The sequence below is a fragment of the Maniola jurtina genome, chromosome 11 (assembly GCF_905333055.1).
Source record: "Maniola jurtina chromosome 11, ilManJurt1.1, whole genome shotgun sequence".
In the NCBI taxonomy this organism is placed as follows: domain Eukaryota; kingdom Metazoa; phylum Arthropoda; class Insecta; order Lepidoptera; family Nymphalidae; genus Maniola; species Maniola jurtina.
Genome location: NC_060039.1, coordinates 12,155,842 through 12,176,011, shown reverse-complemented (window position 1 = coordinate 12,176,011; position 20,170 = coordinate 12,155,842). Strand labels below are relative to the sequence as shown.

Below are 20,170 nucleotides of genomic sequence, written 5' to 3'. Positions count from 1 at the left end.
GACCTCCCATTTATAAGACCAAAACGCTCACCACTGCGCTAGCCAAGTCTAGTTCAATCTTCTTGCATGTGATTGACCTTCAACTTTCACAAATCGACACCAGAGCAGTCAAAGGTCCAATATCTTTAATCAAGGTCCAAAATGTATCGGTCAAGGCTCGATTAATTCAAAATTAACAGTTTCAACTCAAAATAGCTGTCACGCTACTTAATTACTATGCAAATAAAGCATTAAATAAATCATTGAATTCATTAGAAATTTTTCATCTCTAAAAGTTTAGAGGTATGGCTACACCTGCGCGTCATGAACGCGGGATACGGGGCGCCATCCATGACCCGAATCTAATAGTCTTTACTTGCACAGTGCACATCTAATAGTTGCGTATAGGAAGCGACAGGTCGAGATGCCAATCGGAGTATGAGACGGGGGGGAGGAGGGGACGTCACCCGCGCTATCCCGGGTTAGCGCGGGGGCTGTGCGGGTGTGCGGGGCGTCACCACCCCGATTGCCATCTAGACATGTCGCGTACCATAATATGTGTGCATGGCGTTGGAGACCACCGCCGCGCGCTGACGTTCCCGCTTAGTAATCTTTTTATCAGGTTTGGATAGTGTTTAAAACAAAACCCAATCCATAATATTTTGTCCATGTGATGTCGTTGTCATTGTCAAGCGATAGAAGTCTTGTATGGACTCTCGTCTCCTGAATCCAGGAAGCCCTCTGCGACTCGTTTAATCTATCATATTACGCCTGTCCACCTAGTAGGTACGAGGTCTGCTAACGCTGTGTTTTTTGTGAAGGTTGCCATTCCAGCATCTTGGGACAAAGCTTTTAGCTTGGGTTAAAGTTTAACGGTTCTTTAAATTATGCGCCTCGCGTCTATAAAAATTAAGCGTATTATTTAAACTTTTAGTAAATGTAAAACAATCCACAAAAATAAATATTGAAGGTCCGAGACATTTCCAATTGTGCCCTATAAGGATCGCGGATGATTCATATGGCCAGCTGTGCACGTACCTATCTGTCGACTGTGGAACAACCTGTCGGCAACCTTATACAAATACGTGAGACCAAAGAGTTGTCATATTATTATTAGAGGCAGTGATGCCCTTATAGCCTTAGGCTGCTTTTCCACCAGAGATGTGCTATGCTACGTTGCTATGGATGCGTTTGATATCCACCAATCATATTTAGTGGTGGAAACGGATTCAACTGAGATATGTTTTTATATAAAAGGATGCGTGCTATAGATGTCTGCTATGAGCCGTCGACAGTGGTGCAGAGCAGAATACCTACAGTATGCGTATCTTTCTCGTGCAGCTACTTTGCGGCGGCGCATCTTCATAGCGCATCTTCCTTGCACAGCTACATAGCTTAGTATTGGTGGAAACGGTCACATATTTTCGTAGCGTAGATTTCACATCTTCACAGCATAGCTGCAAAGCACATCCCTGGTGGAAAGGCACCCTTAATCTGTTGTCTGTTACTATGTTTGCCCTTCTAACTGAAATCCGGCCACAGCGGCCAACTCAACGGACACTAGCCAGTTCATAGTGCACTCTCTGTTCCGTCCCTCTTAAGATGGAACCACACCTGCGCACGACGCGTATCGAACACATATGGGCGTGTAAGTGCACACGTGCATATCGCGAACACGTATAATGTCATGTTGGTACTCACTCCCAAAAATTCACCAATAAGTGCGCGAAGTAACTTGTACAAGCACATGAACCGCTCGCAAACCACTCGTAGACACTCGTAGTCTATTGATGTATGAGATTTGCATCTCTACAGTGTATAAACTCAATGCGTGAGACTCTCAATAATATTATGGTCTTAGAACAACACATATTATAGAATATAATATAGATCTGACGGTTATAACCGTCTAGCGTATTTGCCTACATAAACTTGTTTTATTCGTCTGTGAAATATAACAGTTATCTACCAAAAAAAATTGATCCATATTTTTTTTTAACTTCCATCACGTTGAATCCATCATCATGATCAACCTATCGCCAGCGCACTACTGAGTACTCCTCTCTGAATGAGGTGATTCCATAGTCAGCCACTGGCTGTTAAAGGTGCGTGCCCTGGAGTCCGGACCCTTCGACAGGGAGGGTGACGTCTTACTTCGCTTTTTATTACCCGACTGCGGCAAAGTCAAAAGGAAGGGTTATGATTTTAGCAGTCTATGTATGTATGTTAAAACCAGATTTTGTGTGTTCCACCGTAGTGCCTAAACTACTGGGCCGATTTGCATGAATGAGGTGTCAATTGATTCGTTGGAAAGGTCCGGGTGTCATAGACTATACGTATATATATTTTATACGAAAAAAATTGATCTAAAGGATGTTACATCAAAAAGTGGGGGTCTCCAAAAACTTTATTTTGCTATTTTTTTCCAGGACCCAACCAGGGTAGTGTGCCCGGTCATCGACGTCATCAGCATGGACACTTTCCAGTACATCGGTGCCTCGGCCGACTTGCGCGGCGGCTTCGACTGGAACCTCGTATTCAAGGTGAGCCGCCTCTCGAATCGCCTCGATTATTGACCGAATTTATTTTTATGTAGACTATTCAATGTCCTAGACTTTTAGATCACATTACCGCGGCGAGCGAACCTATTTTTTACTCGGTAATGCCCTAGAAACTGGACTCTCTTAATATACAGTAGGTACCTGTTTTGTTTCTATGCACCTAATTAAGCCTCGCTCCAGCTTAAAATTAATTAAGATTTTTTGCTACCAATGGCTTGAAATTTGGGTTATAGACCATCGCAGTTCTAGAAGATAAAGAATGTTAAATATGTATGTGGAAGGAAAACAGAGGAGCAGACCAAACAAAAGGTGGATGGATTGCGTGAAAGAGGATATGTGTGTAAAAGGGATGGAAAATGCGTTGACGTATGACAGAAGTGAGTGGAAAAAACATGTTGTACCGACGAAGAAGGTATAACAATTCTTCGCAAATTCTTTTCAACTATTTGGTACTTAATTAAAAGTTTGTCGAAAACAATTAACCGTTTAGCCCAAACACCAGTTTGTGTTAACAAATTCTTCAATTAAATTTTAGTTAAAACTTAATTTATTTTTAAACTCCGTTATTTATATTTTTTATAACAATTAATAAAAATAATTACGATACTGACCTCTGATACTAACCAATGACGTGACCGAGGTGTTTATGGAATTTTTCGATATGGAGTTTTCAATTTTGCTAGAGTTCTGGTTACACAATGTATAATGTATATGTTATTGGCGTCACTCAGAAAAGCAGGTATTATTTAAATATTTTTATCGAATTATTGGAATGTCCTCTCCAAAACCAACACAAAAAACACAAGTTCAATGTGTAAGGTTATCCGAGAGTTTTAATCTAAACAAACTAATGCCAAAATAAATAATTTAATTAGAGCGTTATTGCTATCACAACATCTAATTATCCAGTTCACAATCCAAATACCGAAAATATGCGATATCGCTCCGAATCTCAGAAGGAGACTAAACTAAAACGTTCAAAACACCCGTATTTATGCAAGTTCAATCTTGTCGGCCTCCTAATAACAGATTGTATGACATCGAATGAGCCAAATATCGATTTTATCAAACTACCTTCATCAGCTAAATTAATAATTTTATATTATTTTTGACAACTCAAATCAATTTTTAAAAATAACCTTACAATGTATACTGATAGAAGATGTCCTTCATTTCAGTGGGAATACCTATCACACGCAGAACGCAGTGCCCGTCTCAGCGACCCCTCGCAAGTGATCAGGACGCCAATGATAGCTGGAGGACTGTTCAGCATCAACCGCGCCTACTTCAACAAGCTCGGCAAATACGACATGAAGATGGATGTCTGGGGCGGAGAGAATCTGGAAATATCTTTTAGGTAAGGTTAAGCGACTATCACTTGCTTGACGGTGAAGAAAAGCATCCTGAGGAATTCTGCATGCCTTAGAGTTCTCCATAATGTTCTCAAAGGTGTGTTAAGACTTCATGATTTAGGTACCTGTAAATACATAATTCACCTACTTAGCATGTTCAAGGTTTTTTAGGGTTCCGTACCTCAAAAGGAAAAGGAACCCTTATAGGATCACTTCGTTGTCTGTCAAGAAAATCTATAGGGTACTTCCCGTTGACCAAGAATCATGAAATTTGAAAGGTAGGTGCGAATCTGACTCGCACTTGGCCTTTTTTTCCTAGCGAGAACTTATCATTATATTTTCATCATGATTTCATGAAAAAAAAAATGAGTTTTGAACAAATTCCAGGGTATGGCAATGTGGTGGATCCCTGGAAATCGTGCCCTGTTCGCGGGTAGGACACGTGTTCCGCAAACGGCATCCGTACACCTTCCCCGGAGGTTCGGGCGCCGTGTTCGCGAGGAACACCCGCCGAGCTGCTGAGGTGTGGATGGACGACTACAAGGAGCTGTACTACCGGTCGCAACCTCTTGCCAAGCAGGTTGAATATGGAGAGTAAGTTTCGTACTTAACAGCACACAAAGCATACCTATATTTCTTAGCTTTGACTTGCATGGGTGGGTAGGAAATTCTAAAAAAGGCACTTTTTATTGGTGAATACTCGAATACAAGCTGACGGAATATTACAGGCAGGAGCATGCGTCGAAAACTAACTGTTTCTTTGTTCAAAAGATTTGGTTCACTGCGATAGGTGTATTGCGAAATGTGCAATGCTCCAAACCAGACACGCAGTCAAGCACTTATGGGCACCAAGGATCTAAATATACAAGTATATTTTATTTTTGAAATACAGTTAAAATCATGTCAGGTAAATGCTTTCGCCTTGCCCTACTAAAATTTGTTGAACGTCATTTCAAATCTTTTTTGGGACTAACATGACCTATGTATTTTATTCTTTCAAAGAAAAGCCTGTATTTATGTACCTAGTTAAAAGAATAATGCTAAAAAATCCTCATTTCCAGCATATCAGAGCGTGTCGCAATCCGAGACAAGCTCCATTGCAAGCCGTTCAGCTGGTACCTGGAGCACGTGTACCCTGAGCTGCAAGTACCTTCCCTGGGAGGTGCCTCCTTCTCCATCAGACAGGGGTCCAGGTGCTTGGACACTATGGGCCACCTGGTTGATGGAACTGTCGGTAAGTTAAAAATATCTTTGTTGGTCTCGTGGCTCATTTGGCTGACGGTTGCTATTTCTGAGTCGGGCCACATTGGGTTTTTCTGTCAAGAAATTTTCAGTAGCAACCCGTAGCTGGGAATTTATACCACTTACAATACTTGTATACTTCACCTTCATGTCTTTGAGAGCATGTAATCCCGACTCCGATTGTTTTGGCCTGCCCTTTCCATTAGACTAAGAGAGTCAGGAAATACCTCATACATCTCATTCACATTCCTAAGCACATCTGATAGAAGACTGATAAAAATGCGACATTCTGCATGTTTGTAAGCTAAATTAAAACACCTGAAATTTATTTTTCTCTTTCCAGGTATGTACCCTTGCCACAACACAGGCGGCAATCAAGAGTGGCGTTTCGACAACGGGCTAATACGCCACCACAGCCTCTGTGTCTCTCTATCCCCCGACGACCGCGTCACAGCAGTTCTGGTCGCCTGTGACCCCTCTGATGATGCACAGCTCTGGAGACGGAAGGGTCTTCTTATTCGGCACGCAAAACTAAACGCTTGTCTGGACTCTGAACGGCCCGCGTTGTACTTGGAACAGTGTGACAATGAAAAGTTGACTCAACAGTTTACATTCTAAGTTCGAGCTATGTGTAAAAATATTTTTGTTTACACTTTTTACTCTTTGAGAGATGATTGAGAGTTGATAGCTCAATGACAGGGTTTTGGAAATCAAGCAAAATCAAATCATAGTTATTTCGACGTACTTATATTGAAAATGAGAAAGGGTATGTCTTTCTTTATAATAAAAGTCGTTCGGGCTGTTCCTTGGTTCGCACACATTCGACGTCTTTCACTCTCTAACACACACTTTATAAAACGAGGATTTACTTAAAGAATGTTGGAACATGATAATATTTTGTTTCATCATAATATCATGTTGAATGATGAAACCCTGTTATGTATCGTAAAAAGTGGTGGAAAACAGGAAGCTACGGCAGCTACAGTAATTATTTGGATGGCTATTATAGGGACTTCTAGAGTTAATGTATAAACACTTGCCTAGGAAATATTACTTTCACGAATCTAAACTAAATAACTCGAATATCTTAACACTAGGTTTATTAAATCAATCAAGATTTGAGAGCTTATAATCACTTAATGATATAAGTACCTATATGAATTTTTGTTTAGGAATCACTTTTTATATAAAAAGTTAGGCCTACCTACACATAGGTAACCTTAATATTAATATGAACAAAATACAGAGATTTTAAAAATTTCCCACTCAAACTAAACATTCCATGAATGTATACAAAATAGGTTTTAATTTACAAAATGTTTAGATTTTAAGTTTTTTTATATATGTTTTGTAAAATACCTATACCTACTAAGTGTATTATTCATCAATGTATACCAATTTATTAATTACTTTATTCTTTGCATCAATCCCGTAACTTTAAGTAGGTAGTTACGCTTAAAAAGCATTTTAGTTAATGACTTATTTTTGTTTTAGCATAAGTATAGCTATTTATTTACTATTTTTTTTGCAATTTTATTTGACTTGTTACATCATAATATCTTATAATTATGTATATCAAAAATATATTAATTAGCTCTACGCATTTGTATATAATTCATTAACACCATACATAATGTAAAATGACTTAATTACAAAATCATAAAAAATAGTTACCATAGTGTACATAATTAAGTTTTTTAAGATAAGTGCCGGGGATGTGGAATGAGGAATTAATGTAAATAAATCAAATACCTAATCATTTAACTTTATAAACTAAAAACACAAATATTTCGTAACAATAAATTACGCCAGTTTTAGAATTTCATAAAAAAATGGCAGCCGACAGAAATGAAAACTTTATTTGACACTTCCATTAAAAATTGAACCTTAACTAGTTGTGTTTAAGAACAAATTTTAAAAGCTAATAAGATTAGCATGTCGCTGACGAAACTTTAAAGATTTCACCCATGAAAAAATCGCCCTTCGCGCGTAAAGAAATTTCATTTCAATACAAATAATAATAATTAATTGAAAATTCAAACAAAAAAAGAAACGAATTTTAGCGATATCCGTTTACGCCTAAAATCCGAAATAGATATTTATTTATAATATTCTCTTACTGTTCTATTTATTTCAAGTAAAATAAATTAATAAATTTCAAATAGGTAATCCCATTAGATCATAGTGCCATGGCAGTAACTACACCGTCCATCAATGCTTGCTTAGCTTATTCTTTTATTAGGGGAGATGACTACGGACTACTGGTCAAATTAATTAGACTTTTTATCAAACGTCAAAACGCTTGCTTAGTGAGGGAGCTTGTATGAAATTCACAGATATGACGTCATAAATATTTGACATAATTTGACGTCCTTTTTTATTTAAATCCATAATTAAAAATGGTTAGCAAACTCAAAACTAACAGCGGATGTGGATTTTACGAATTTTGGAAGACTCTCTGTTTAATAATTCCTAAGAAATAATTCATTTTTGACGTAGGTAGTCGTCATCCCAATTAATGATTTCATTTATGAATTGAAAAAATATATTAATAATATCACGAAATGGCTCACGATATTCTAAAATAGAAATTAGAATTAGACAGTCTAAAATAGAACGCGTTATTTTATTTTAAGTTAGTAAGTATTTTTATTTTAAACAATTACTTCTTTCAATCTTTTGAAATAATTCTTCAAACTACATTAGCTTTTGAAATCAATAATATCAATAAATAATTATATTTTTTTTTTTTCACTTTTTGAACAACATTGTATGTATATTTTTTGACATAGATTACAGGGGACTATAACTTATTCACTTTAATCCATTAAAAAAAATGTAAGTATTTAATTAATTGTTCAGTTTTAAATCTTTTTTGTACTCTTAGGATTTTTAATTTAAAAACTATTTAAAATCGTTGTTTTTTATATTGCAAGTAGATTGCAAATTATTAGTTTTGCTTTTTATTTTTATTGCAACAAATGTTTGCTTTTTTTACCTACCTATTATTTTTTATTTTATTTTAAGAAATTATTAATTTTTATAATTGACATTCCGAATATTCATTACGTAAAATGATTTAAAAAATTACCTAGTGATTGTAAATAAATTACGCACCTATGTAAGTACCTATAAGTTAATGTTATCAAATTAAGTTAGTTATTTTACTACTTAAATTATGTCCAACTTAGCTTACCTAATGATGTTCTGTCAAATAAACGGAAAAATTAATCCTGTAATAATGCAATAAGCTGTTGCAATTTTTATAGAAACAATTTATTATGATTGTAAATCTTGATCCTATGTTTTTAGAATCTAATAAAAAAACTAGAACGTATTTTAATTTTTTTTTTCAATATGCTTAAGGCCATCTTCAACTTTAATAATGGTTTATAGTTTTTCAGTATCAATCACTTTTCAAAAAATAACTTAAGAAATTTTAACGAAATACTAACAAGATTTATGAATAGATCTGAAATAATGTAAACTTGGAACTTAATTACTTTCAAAATGTAAAATTTTGTAACTTGACTGTCCTAGTCAGATATCTTTATGCGTGTGAGTAAGTGCTTATGTTTGAATGAAAAAAGGATTTCGTTTTAGTGAGAGACAAATTGATTTGGTAAATAAATGAAATTTGAACCAAAGATTTTATTTGTGTTGTGATTTTATTTCCCTTTTTTTTTTACTTATCAAACCTAAGAAAGTAGGTACATTTAAGATTTTCTTTAGAGTTCTAAAATAATAATAATAAGAGAATAAGTTCTAAAGAAAATTATCAAGTTCATTCATCAACTTATCACTGACTCTCTACTGAGTACAGGTCTCTTCTCAGAATAAGAATTTGGCCATAGTCTACCACGCTGACCAAGACGTGCGGATCGGCAGTCTAAAAACAACATTATGGATAACTTTCAGACATGCAGGATTACCTTCAGCGTTAAAACAAGTGATATAATATTTTCGCTTAGAACGCACATAGCTCCGAAAAGTTAGAGGGGCGAGTCCAGAATCGAACCCTGCATCTTCGAATAGGAGACCGACGTTTTAACCACTACGCTATCGCCACTTTCAGATTACAAGTGTAAATTAAAAATTTATAACACCCCCGACAAGTGAAGGTTATAGTAACTAGAAAAGAGCTGATAACTTTCAAACGGCTGAACCGATTTTCTTGGCTTATAGCTAAGAACACTCTCGATCAAGCCACCTTTCAAACAAAAAAAGAAAACTAAATTAAATCGGTTCATTACTTAGTTTAGCTACGATGCCACAGACAGATATACACGTCAAACTTACAACACCCCTCTTTTTGGGTCGGGGATTAATTACAAAGATATTGTTGAAAACGATCAAAGGGATCAAAAATGAAAGATGGGATAAGAATTTAAAAAATTAATTTATTACACACCACTTATAAAAAATACCAGTCTTAACACCATTTAGGATATTTTACAATTTATAAATGTAGCTTACAATTTAATTGTAACTGAATTAAATAGGCGCAGTCATATTTTAAAGTATCATTCTATGAATGATGGTGTCAGCCCCGATCCAATCTTGATTCATAGCTTAATCCAGAATCAAAGGACCAGTCGACACTTCCTATACTCATTATAATATCTAGTTTATATAATTTATTTAATATCTTCACTTATTTATCTTAAATATTAATTTTATTAAATAATGTAGATTGTAAAACATTAATTATTTATTTTGTAAATTCCGAAAACGTTACGTAACTTTGAATAAATAAATTACCTTAATTTCATAATTTAGATTTAATGCAGTGTCAGTTTTTTATGCGGCACCACATTCTACTTTAGTAAGTAATATTCAATTTATATGGTTACAAATAGTTTGGATACTAACCATTTTTATGCAGGTAAGTTAAGAGATCTAAACGAGCATTCAATAAAGTTATACCATTCCAAAAATGGATAGTAAACATCAATTTTTAGGGTTCCGTACCTCAAAAGGAAAAACGGAACCCTTATAGGATCACTTTGTTGTCTGTCTGTCCGTCCGTCCGTCTGTCCGTCGTGTCTGTCAAGAAAACCTATAGGGTACTTCCCGTTGACCTAGAATCATGAAATTTGGCAGGTAGGTAGGACTTATAGCACGAGTAAAGGAATAAATCATCAAAATGTCGGAAAAATACCCGAGTATGGAAACCTCGGGGCGCGAGTTTGACTCGCACTTGGCCGGTTTTTCTTTTTGGGGTGGCATAACTTTATTGCACAGCAGTTTATTTTAATTTTCTGTCAATCTTATCTATAAATTGCTAATTATCACAATTATATTTTGTAAAAAGTATGGAAATAATGTTATCATTAAAGGATTTATCACTGTTGCTCACTACAAAATGAAAGAGCTTTCTTTTGTACTTACTTAGGCTTAATTTTTAAAATTAAATAAACTTAGCTAAGTATAGGGGCTCGGAAGCGGCGCCATGTATTTTCATAATATTGTTTAGTATACTTTAGTTTTCCTTAACAATGAGATTCTCGCTGAAATGCATAATAGGCGCACTATATACCCACAGGATGTAACCAGAACTCTAGAAAAAATTCAATAACCATTTGCCTTATCTTGTAGTTTTAGTGATTTAGTATTTCTCAAAGCCGCATTCTAGTGTGCAAAACCTATGACGTGGCATTGACTTTGAGTGAAATATTTATGGAACGTCCGTTGACCTCTAGCGTCAGTCAGTTGTTTTATTTGGAATATATTGTGCACTTTCAAAAAATACAGATTTTTTGTAGTTTTTGCTATGGTATCTTATCAGAAATCATCAGTGTATTATCACTTATCTTCATTTTTGCTAGCGTTCTGGTTACATACTGGATACGCAGCCCATACGACATTATTACCGCAAACTGACAATTAAATCATGATACCTCCAGAAGATCTAAAGCGCCGGGCAAATCGCTATTGTCGCTTATGCATTTCTCCGAAAAGATTTCTGGGATCTGTTTATCTTATGAACAAACTAAGGAAAACTATGAAAGTATGTAGGTAGGTATATCTTTTTGTCGCGTTAGACGCGGCGCGTACCACGAAAGTCGGTTTTTACTTGAAAAGTTACACTGGCTCCGAATATTTTCCTATTACATTGTGAGACTCATTTTAGTTTTAATAAAGCTCCCAATATACTTAATGGCTCGAAAAGCATAGTTGGGAGACAGCCTTTGCCTTAGAAGGTAGTAAGCGCCGAGATTCAGGGCAAAGAGAGTTGCGATCAGCACTCCAAAGTCCACCCAGAAGGAAACTCCTGACATTCCCATCATTTTGATGAAGTACCTGCAAAAGATATAGTTCAAATTAAAAAAAAAAAAATTATGGTCTCAATAGAGTAGAACCCAAAAAATCAGCAAATTTTCCTCACCAATTATTACCTATTTGGTGAGGAAAAAGAAAAAGGCATTTATACATAATCTATACATATTATAAGAAACTGACTGTTATATCAATGTGCCTGCAGTTCAAATCGCAAGGTCAACGTTGACTAAGAAATGATTTTTAGAAATTTTGTCTGAGTGAAATCGGAGTACTTATATTTCCAATACATTTTGATCAAAAAGTTGTCAGGAACCTAAGTAATAATCATTTCAAGGTCATGGTTACCTAGTACCTACTTAAAATAGCAATTTAACACACTCACCTAGGATTCTTATATTCGCAATACTCGACTTCACTGGGGCATATGAGATCGTCTCTAGGAGGGCCGTACACCGCCACCACCAGGCCTTCCAGGGCGTATCTCATGAAGGAGCAGGCCCTCGCCAGCCTCCAGATGATGGGGGGAGCCTCGTCACCGCTGCCGATGCCGTAAACAGCCAGTAACATTAGTGGCACGGAGACTACTGGTCCAACGAACATGGAGTTCTGAAAATTGTAAAATAAAAACAATCTTGAGAATGGGATAGGTTTATTGTAAGCTTTATTAAGGCCAACACACGTTAGAACTAAGGAAAATGTTAGAAAAGATATCAAGATTGTACAAATAGTATACAAAACGAAATAAAACATCGTGTATAAAATTTTCACGTATATTGCTTGAACCGCAAACCTAAACATAGTGTAATGAGGGTTTTTTTTTAAATATTGCGCGGTCACTGGTTTGATTTCAAAATTATATCAGTTTTCATACAGTCAGCACTTAGCCTTTCATTTTACAAATACCCCAGTACTATTCCACTGCATGGGAATGCGCTGTGAGGGGGTACACTACCATCACGTAGATGAGGCAGAAGATGAGATAATTAGAGCAGCAGATAAATGTAAAGAGCTGGTGGAATGGCAACCATACACTGGATGCAGAAGCGTTGGTAACATCAGTATAATATTCTGGATACTTACCACTACGCTTAAAGTAGAAGAGATGAGCGTCCCCAGAGACTCGGAGATCAAGGCGGTCAAGACACAGATGGATATGAACATCAGTATCCTCGACAGCTCCATAGGCTGCGCTGTGAGGGGGTACACTATCACCACGTAGATGAGGCAGAAGAAGATGGTTGCGGGAGTTCGGGAGACGACCAGAGCAGCGTAGTACGGCTTCAGGCCGTACCATCGGTTGAAGTATTCGCGTTTGACTAGCAGCACTTCTGATGGATCTGAAATGATCGATTATTGTAATTACAGATTATTCTTTGATATTCCTTCAAATGATGCCTTAGATACGCTATCGCATATGATTTGAGCTGGTTAAGCAGCGATGACCTATGTCAATAACTTGATGAGTTTGACTGAGTTTGGAAGTCTTTTAGTTTTTTCTTTACTACGTGCCTCAGAAAGCCAACCTGTCGAGCTATCAGTTTCAGCCTAGTTGAAAATTGTTCTATTCTTACTCGAATCGTATTTGTAGGGTATAGAAGCCTACCCCAGACTATCCCTAAAAAACCAGATAATTTACGAATTCAGTGTGGTCACAAGTCACATCTTTCGAATTTAGTATCACGATGCGTGACGTAGAGATATTCCTAGAGATGTTCTCTATGACATGTCTAACACCTACAATTTATTTGCTATTCAGCTCAAGTTGAAATAAAGCCAAGTCTATGTACCCAAGTAGGACCATATAAATCAAGTATTTGGTTGTACCGGTTCTAGTGCAAAAAATTAACTTGTGTTACTTGATGAAAGTGCTAACTAACAGACGCCTTCAAATAACATAACCAAATCTAAACCGGAGCTTTATTGAATCGATTCGTTGGTTTCGATGCTGCGTCACTCTTATTTATTGGTTTTTATCAGTTCTTAGAAAAGCTATTGTTACTCTTCGCGGAAGACTTCAGAAATAATTAAATACCTACAACAAATTAAAATCCTTGATCTAAGTTTAGAGGTAAATTACGACCATGATTCTCATGAGAACATTATAATTGACAGCCATTGTGTAAATATAAATGGGTTTAATGTCAAGTTTACTAAATTAAATGTGATAAAATAAAAATAACAATTCTTATTAAAGGACAAAAAAGTCCAAAAGTTATTAAAAGACAAAAAAAGTGTTTTGCTCGAATTTTTTTTTCAATCTATAACTTAGGTAAATACTTGTACAGAAGGTAAGTATTTCCATTACCGAAAAAACAAAATGGCGAATTAAAAAAATTGCCACCACACAAACTTAAAAAAAATATTGTTATACTTATATTTTACTTAGGCGTTAGAAATTATGAAAAAAATATAATGTGTTAAATGTACACTGTGATAGAATAAACAAGTACGATACAGTAAAGTGTTATTATAATACGATGCTAATACCACAGTTCCCATTGTATTCAAAAATAATGAGAATAATATTATGTACCTAATACCTATTCAAAATTAATGAATAAAATATGAATATAAAATTATTAATAAATCAACAAAGGAACTTACAGGCTAACAATATAGGCATCATGGTGGTATACAACATGGCGATGATGCAAGCGTAGCAGAAACCGAAGTTGAATAGTGTCTTGGAAGCATCATATCCCATGCTACTGAACAGGGCGCCAACTATTGCTCCTAGGAATAAGTGAAGGCAAACTCGCAGCCAAAGGTAGCCCTGAAAAAGAAGATCACTTATACCTACTACTAAAAGTAATGTACAAAACAGAATCAGAAGTGTAATACTAAATTCAATTTCATACATTCACGCAACACGAATGTAGTCACGTGAAGAAGAGTAGGTACCTAGCATAACTACTAACTAGCATATCGTCTTAGCTGCATCATCACTTACCACTAAGTGAGATTGCAGTGTAGGACTATAAACTTGAATTTGAATTATTTTAAAACTGCGAATGATATACAGAAATGAACATCTGTTTGATCTGCTACTAAATGGCCCCACGCTGATCCAAAAGTTGTTTTAGTCCACGCAATTAGGTCTCATTCGCACGAGAGCTTTTTAACGTCCGTTAAAAAAGCGTTCTAATAGAACAAATGCATTCCCAAGTATCTGTTCACAAGTCAACGCTTTTTTAACGCGCACTTTGTATTGTCAGCGCAACGCCGGGTTTTAACGCAACGCTTTTTTAACACACGTGTGAATTAGGGCAGGACACACCCTGACAGATTACCAGAAAAAAAATTCAGGTCACATTTTGTTCCGGAAAATCATACTACTCTCACGAAATTTTTAAAAATTTAAATTCACGCGGACGAAATCGCGGGTATCAGCGAGTAAAAAATGAAAACATACCCTATTTCTAACAGTCTGCAACATCATCCTCTTCAACAGCACATAGAACTGCTGGCACGGCGTACTCTCATACTTATAACTATGCTTCTCCACCACTCCCGTGTTCAGTTGCTCTATCTCCATCTCCTCATAAACATACTCGTTTGCGTATTGCCTCCATTTCTGACTCCTTCCGTTGTCAACTGCGGCCACCATGCGCTCTGTATGAGAGCCGTATTCGCCACTTGATACTTCTATGACTGAAAGAATAAACGGCGAATAAACGATACTGCAATTGCTGAAGTCGTCAATTAAATTATTTCACGCTATCATAATAAAAAGGTACCTATAGCTATAACCGGCTTACCAAAATCAGCAGGATTATAAGTTTTCGGGCAAGGCAGTTGCAGTTCCTTCAGAAAAGGCACAACCCCAGCTGCCGTGCCCTGGTATCCACATTTCCCATCAGCCACCACATACACGTGGTCGAAGACTGCGAAGAGGCGTGCGGACGGAGTGTGGAGGGAGCATATGACGGTGCGACCACCACGAGCCACACGTTTGAGGAGAGACACGCATGTTGATGATGCCACGTCATCCAGTCCTCTAGAAGAAAAATAGCAACTTTCATCATCAGAGTTATCTCAAGCCCATGTAGCACGCGGTAATCAAAACTGATTAGAACAGCAACAAACCGATGATCCTGTGGTCAACCACATCCAATCCACTCGAACGAAACGTTTTTGCTCAAAGTGGAATGCTCTGCTGGCATCCGTGTGTCCTGTCATTTGTAACCTTCTAGGCAAGAGTGAACAGGCATCTTCTAGGCAAGCGCTCTCCAATCTATAACCTTTCCTCTCGGGCTTAGGTTATAATCCACCACGTGCGTCAAGTGCAGATTTACAGACTTCACACACCTTTGAGAACATTAGAAAGAACTCTAAGCTTTCACGTTTCTTACAATGTTTCCTTCACCATTAAAGCAAGTTGAAAAGTTGAAGTTGAGTTGAGAGTTGAAGTTGAGAGTTTTAAGAGGGATTGAACACTGAACTCCTCAAAACAGGAGGACGACATCTACATAATCGCCGCTTTCAAGCACTTGATTAGAAGATAATTTACGACCTAACCCAATCAAAATGTAGTCTATAATTTGCGAAGGACTGCTATAATTTTACATAATCCTTTATTTATTTACAGTAGAATTATGAAATCAATCATGAATAAATTATGATAATGATGATGATGGTAGTCATTATGTCTCGTCAGTACTAATTATAGCGGATATAATTTTCTTCTTGCAGTTATCACATAATATCATTGCGTTTACGTGCTATGTCCATTATATACGAGCATAATAATTACATGTTGAAATAATTACCTATTCAAAGATGGTTCAAGTTCAAATACAACAACTTAAGCACTGCCTGTGAACTAGAGTGAGGAAACTCTCGGTTTCATCCTGAATCGACGATATATCAAATATTAGGCTATGGGCACAGTTTACGACTGTTAAGTAGCTTGTAACAAAACGCGAGACTTCGACGTCACTGGAAGACATTAAAATATGTGCCCAAATATTTGACATATCATTAATTCAGGATCAAATCGAAAATTCCCTCACTCTAGTTCACTTTGCTACGGGTGACGTGAAACCAAAGAAAAATAAGCTTTTCATAGGCTCTCTAGCGTCAAATGTAGAACACTTGAAATCCGAGGCTCCAGAGTAATTGAAAGTCGTTTCTTTTCCCTGCCAAATAGCCGCTCGCTCACTGTGTTCCTAGCCTTGCCCAGTCGAAGTTGGATATGGAACGCCCTTCCGGCGTCAGTTTTCCCTTCCACCTATAATATGGGTACCTTCAAGTCAAGAGTGAATAGGCACCTTCTAGGCAAGCGCGCTCCATCTTAGGCTGCATCATCACTTGCTAGCAGGTCTGATTGCAGCCAAGCGCTAGTCTATACAATTTAAAAAAAAAAAAAAAAACATTTGTAGGAATGGATCACTCATGTGGTAAGTTCATCGAGGAAGATGACTGGCGGGTTGTTGAGAAGCTCCAGAGCAATTGACAACCGCTTTCGCTCCCCGCCAGATAGCCGCTCGCTCGCTGTGTTCCTAGCCTTGCCCAGTCGAAGTTGGATCATTTGTAGGAATGGATCACTCACGTGGTAAGTTCATCGAGGAAGATGACTGGCGGGTTGTTGAGAAGCTCCAGAGCAATTGACAACCGCTTTCGCTCCCCGCCAGATAGCCGCTCGCTCACTGTGTTCCTAGCCTTGCCCAGTCGAAGTTGGATCATTTGTAGGAATGGATCACTCACGTGGTAAGTTCATCGAGGAAGATGACTGGCGGGTTGTTGAGAAGCTCCAGAGCAATTGACAACCGCTTTCGCTCCCCGCCAGATAGCCGCTCGCTCACTGTGTTCCTAGCCTTGCCCAATCTAAGTTGGATTATTTAGTGTATGGATGGATCACTCACGTGGTAGGTTCATCGAGGAAGATGACTGGCGGGTTGTTGAGAAGCTCCAGAGCAATTGACAACCGCTTTCGCTCCCCGCCAGATAGCCGCTCGCTCACTGTGTTCCTAGCCTTGCCCAATCTAAGTTGGATTATTTAGTGTATGGATGGATCACTCACGTGGTAGGTTCATCGAGGAAGATGACTGGCGGGTTGTTGAGAAGCTCCAGAGCAATTGACAACCGCTTTCGCTCCCCGCCAGATAGCCGCTCGCTCACTGTGTTCCTAGCCTTGCCCAATCTAAGTTGGATTATTTAGTGTATGGATGGATCACTCACGTGGTAGGTTCATCGAGGAAGATGACTGGCGGGTTGTTGAGAAGCTCCAGAGCAATTGACAACCGCTTTCGCTCCCCGCCAGATAGCCGCTCGCTCACTGTCTTCCTAGCCTTGCCCAGTCGAAGTTGGATCATTTGTAGGAATGGATCACTCACGTGGTAAGTTCATCGAGGAAGATGACTGGCGGGTTGTTGAGAAGCTCCAGAGCAATTGACAACCGCTTTCGCTCCCCGCCAGATAGCCGCTCGCTCACTGTGTTCCTAGCCTTGCCCAATCTAAGTTGGATTATTTAGTGTATGGATGGATCACTCACGTGGTAGGTTCATCGAGGAAGATGACTGGCGGGTTGTTGAGAAGCTCCAGAGCAATTGACAACCGCTTTCGCTCCCCGCCAGATAGCCGCTCGCTCACTGTGTTCCTAGCCTTGCCCAGTCGAAGTTGGATCATTTGTAGGAATGGATCACTCACGTGGTAAGTTCATCGAGGAAGATGACTGGCGGGTTGTTGAGAAGCTCCAGAGCAATTGACAACCGCTTTCGCTCCCCGCCAGATAGCCGCTCGCTCACTGTGTTCCTAGCCTTGCCCAATCTAAGTTGGATTATTTAGTGTATGGATGGATCACTCACGTGGTAGGTTCATCGAGGAAGATGAATGGCGGGTTGTTGAGAAGCTCCAGAGCAATTGACAACCGCTTTCGCTCCCCGCCAGATAGCCGCTCGCTCACTGTGTTCCTAGCCTTGCCCAATCTAAGTTGGATCATTTGTACGAATAGATCACTCACGGGGTAGGTTCATCGAGGAAAATGACTGGCGGGTTGTTGAGAAGCTCCAGAGCAATTGACAACCGCTTTCGCTCCCCGCCAGATAGCCGCTCGCTCACTGTGTTCCTAGCCTTGCCCAGTCGAAGTTGGATCATTTTTGTACGAATGGATCACTCACGTGGTAGGTTCATCGAGGAAGATGACTGGCGGGTTGTTGAGAAGCTCCAGAGCAATTGACAACCGCTTTCGCTCCCCGCCAGATAGCCGCTCGCTCACTGTGTTCCTAGCCTTGCCCAATCTAAGTTGGATCATTTGTACGAATAGATCACTCACGGGGTAGGTTCATCGAGGAAAATGACTGGCGGGTTGTTGAGAAGCTCCAGAGCAATTGACAACCGCTTTCGCTCCCCGCCAGATAGCCGCTCGCTCACTGTGTTCCTAGCCTTGCCCAGTCGAAGTTGGATCATTTTTGTACGAATGGATCACTCACGTGGTAGGTTCATCGAGGAAGATGACTGGCGGGTTGTTGAGAAGCTCCAGAGCAATTGACAACCGCTTTCGCTCCCCGCCAGATAGCCGCTCGCTCACTGTGTTCCTAGCCTTGCCCAGTCGAAGTTGGATCATTTTTGTACGAATGGATCACTCACGTGGTAGGTTCATCGAGGAAGATGACTGGCGGGTTGTTGAGAAGCTCCAGAGCAATTGACAACCGCTTTCGCTCCCCGCCAGATAGCCGCTCGCTCACTGTGTTCCTAGCCTTGCCCAGTCGAAGGAGTTGGATTATTTCCTCTACCTAGAATCAGAAATGTTCACAGTGAAACTATGACTGATTTTTTTAATACACTTTTATAAGTACAACATAGAAAAAGCCTAAACATGAAAGATGTGATTATGAAGATTAACACGCTTACTGCGGGTACAATTTTGGCTATCTATAAGCAGGTGCGTTACGAGGCATCTTCATAATCATCGGTGTATAACAATGCTGCGGCATTGTAGTGAACGCTATTTTCGCTTGACGGCACAACTTTCCCTACAGTATGATAGCTAGCTGAGAACCCGGGCATTACAAATCACCCAAAATGATCCAACCGGCACCGGTTTATAAGATTGCCTCACTTTATTCCTGTGCTAGAAAGCTCGTCATAACATTCCCTCTTTTCTCTTACAGTTATATTTTAGCTCCTTATGCTCAAGTTACTGTCTAGTTTCAGATCTGCCGTCATGGTCAAAGCTTTCTGCACCGTGAAGAAAGGCTGCAGGAAATCATCCTGCATGATTGATAATAATATCTAGAAATGATTTATGTAGCTATAATAGTTTTCTAAACATCTTCAGGTCTTTCTACTCTCCATTTGTAGTTACGGGACTTACTCATAAGAGAAAGAACTTACAATAATTTTCTTCCTCCGTGAACTCATCTCACTGCCCAGCTTGAGGTCTGCCGCCATTGCCATCGCCTCCTGCACCGTGATGAGAGGCTGAAGGAGATCATCTTGCATGATGTAGCGAGACAGCTTCCTGAACAACTTCAGGTCTCTTGGGATCCCATTAGTTGTTATGAGGCCTGACGCTCCATTTACTCTAGAAAAATTTATTTATTTATTTATTTATTTTCACCACCACTTAAAACTATCATTACAGGCTAACCTAATGCGATAGCTAAGTTAAGGAGTTGAGCGTGTAAATCTATTTTTCTATTTATTCCTATCGTAACAGATAGTCCACATTGCCACCCTTGTGAGTTCACTCCGAGTACAACAAAACAGGTCGATCCGCTCCGCCACGACGTTAAGAAAGTATAATATAAAATT

General features: G+C 38.6%; 2 protein-coding genes across 2 annotated transcripts in view; one reads left to right on the top strand and one right to left on the bottom strand.

The window, feature by feature from the left end:
* Positions 1–8,783, top strand: part of LOC123869446 (polypeptide N-acetylgalactosaminyltransferase 2) — a 76,557-nt gene extending 67,774 nt beyond the window's left edge. The window contains exons 6-10 of the mRNA XM_045912373.1: positions 2,409–2,522; positions 3,719–3,897; positions 4,280–4,486; positions 4,954–5,126; positions 5,478–8,783. Of these exons, the coding sequence (XP_045768329.1) occupies positions 2,409–2,522; positions 3,719–3,897; positions 4,280–4,486; positions 4,954–5,126; positions 5,478–5,752 (948 nt within the window). The 3' untranslated portion in view covers positions 5,753–8,783. The remainder of the gene's footprint in view (positions 1–2,408; positions 2,523–3,718; positions 3,898–4,279; positions 4,487–4,953; positions 5,127–5,477) is intronic.
* Positions 8,784–10,245: 1,462 nt separating this feature from the next.
* LOC123869441 (ATP-binding cassette sub-family G member 1-like) overlaps positions 10,246–20,170 on the bottom strand; it is a 41,977-nt gene continuing 32,052 nt past the window's right edge. The window contains exons 4-11 of the mRNA XM_045912365.1: positions 19,751–19,940; positions 19,004–19,149; positions 15,175–15,413; positions 14,829–15,067; positions 14,021–14,189; positions 12,497–12,753; positions 11,799–12,022; positions 10,246–11,437 (exon numbers count right to left, since the gene is read on the bottom strand). Coding sequence (XP_045768321.1) covers positions 11,245–11,437; positions 11,799–12,022; positions 12,497–12,753; positions 14,021–14,189; positions 14,829–15,067; positions 15,175–15,413; positions 19,004–19,149; positions 19,751–19,940 — 1,657 coding nt within the window. The 3' untranslated portion in view covers positions 10,246–11,244. The remainder of the gene's footprint in view (positions 11,438–11,798; positions 12,023–12,496; positions 12,754–14,020; positions 14,190–14,828; positions 15,068–15,174; positions 15,414–19,003; positions 19,150–19,750; positions 19,941–20,170) is intronic.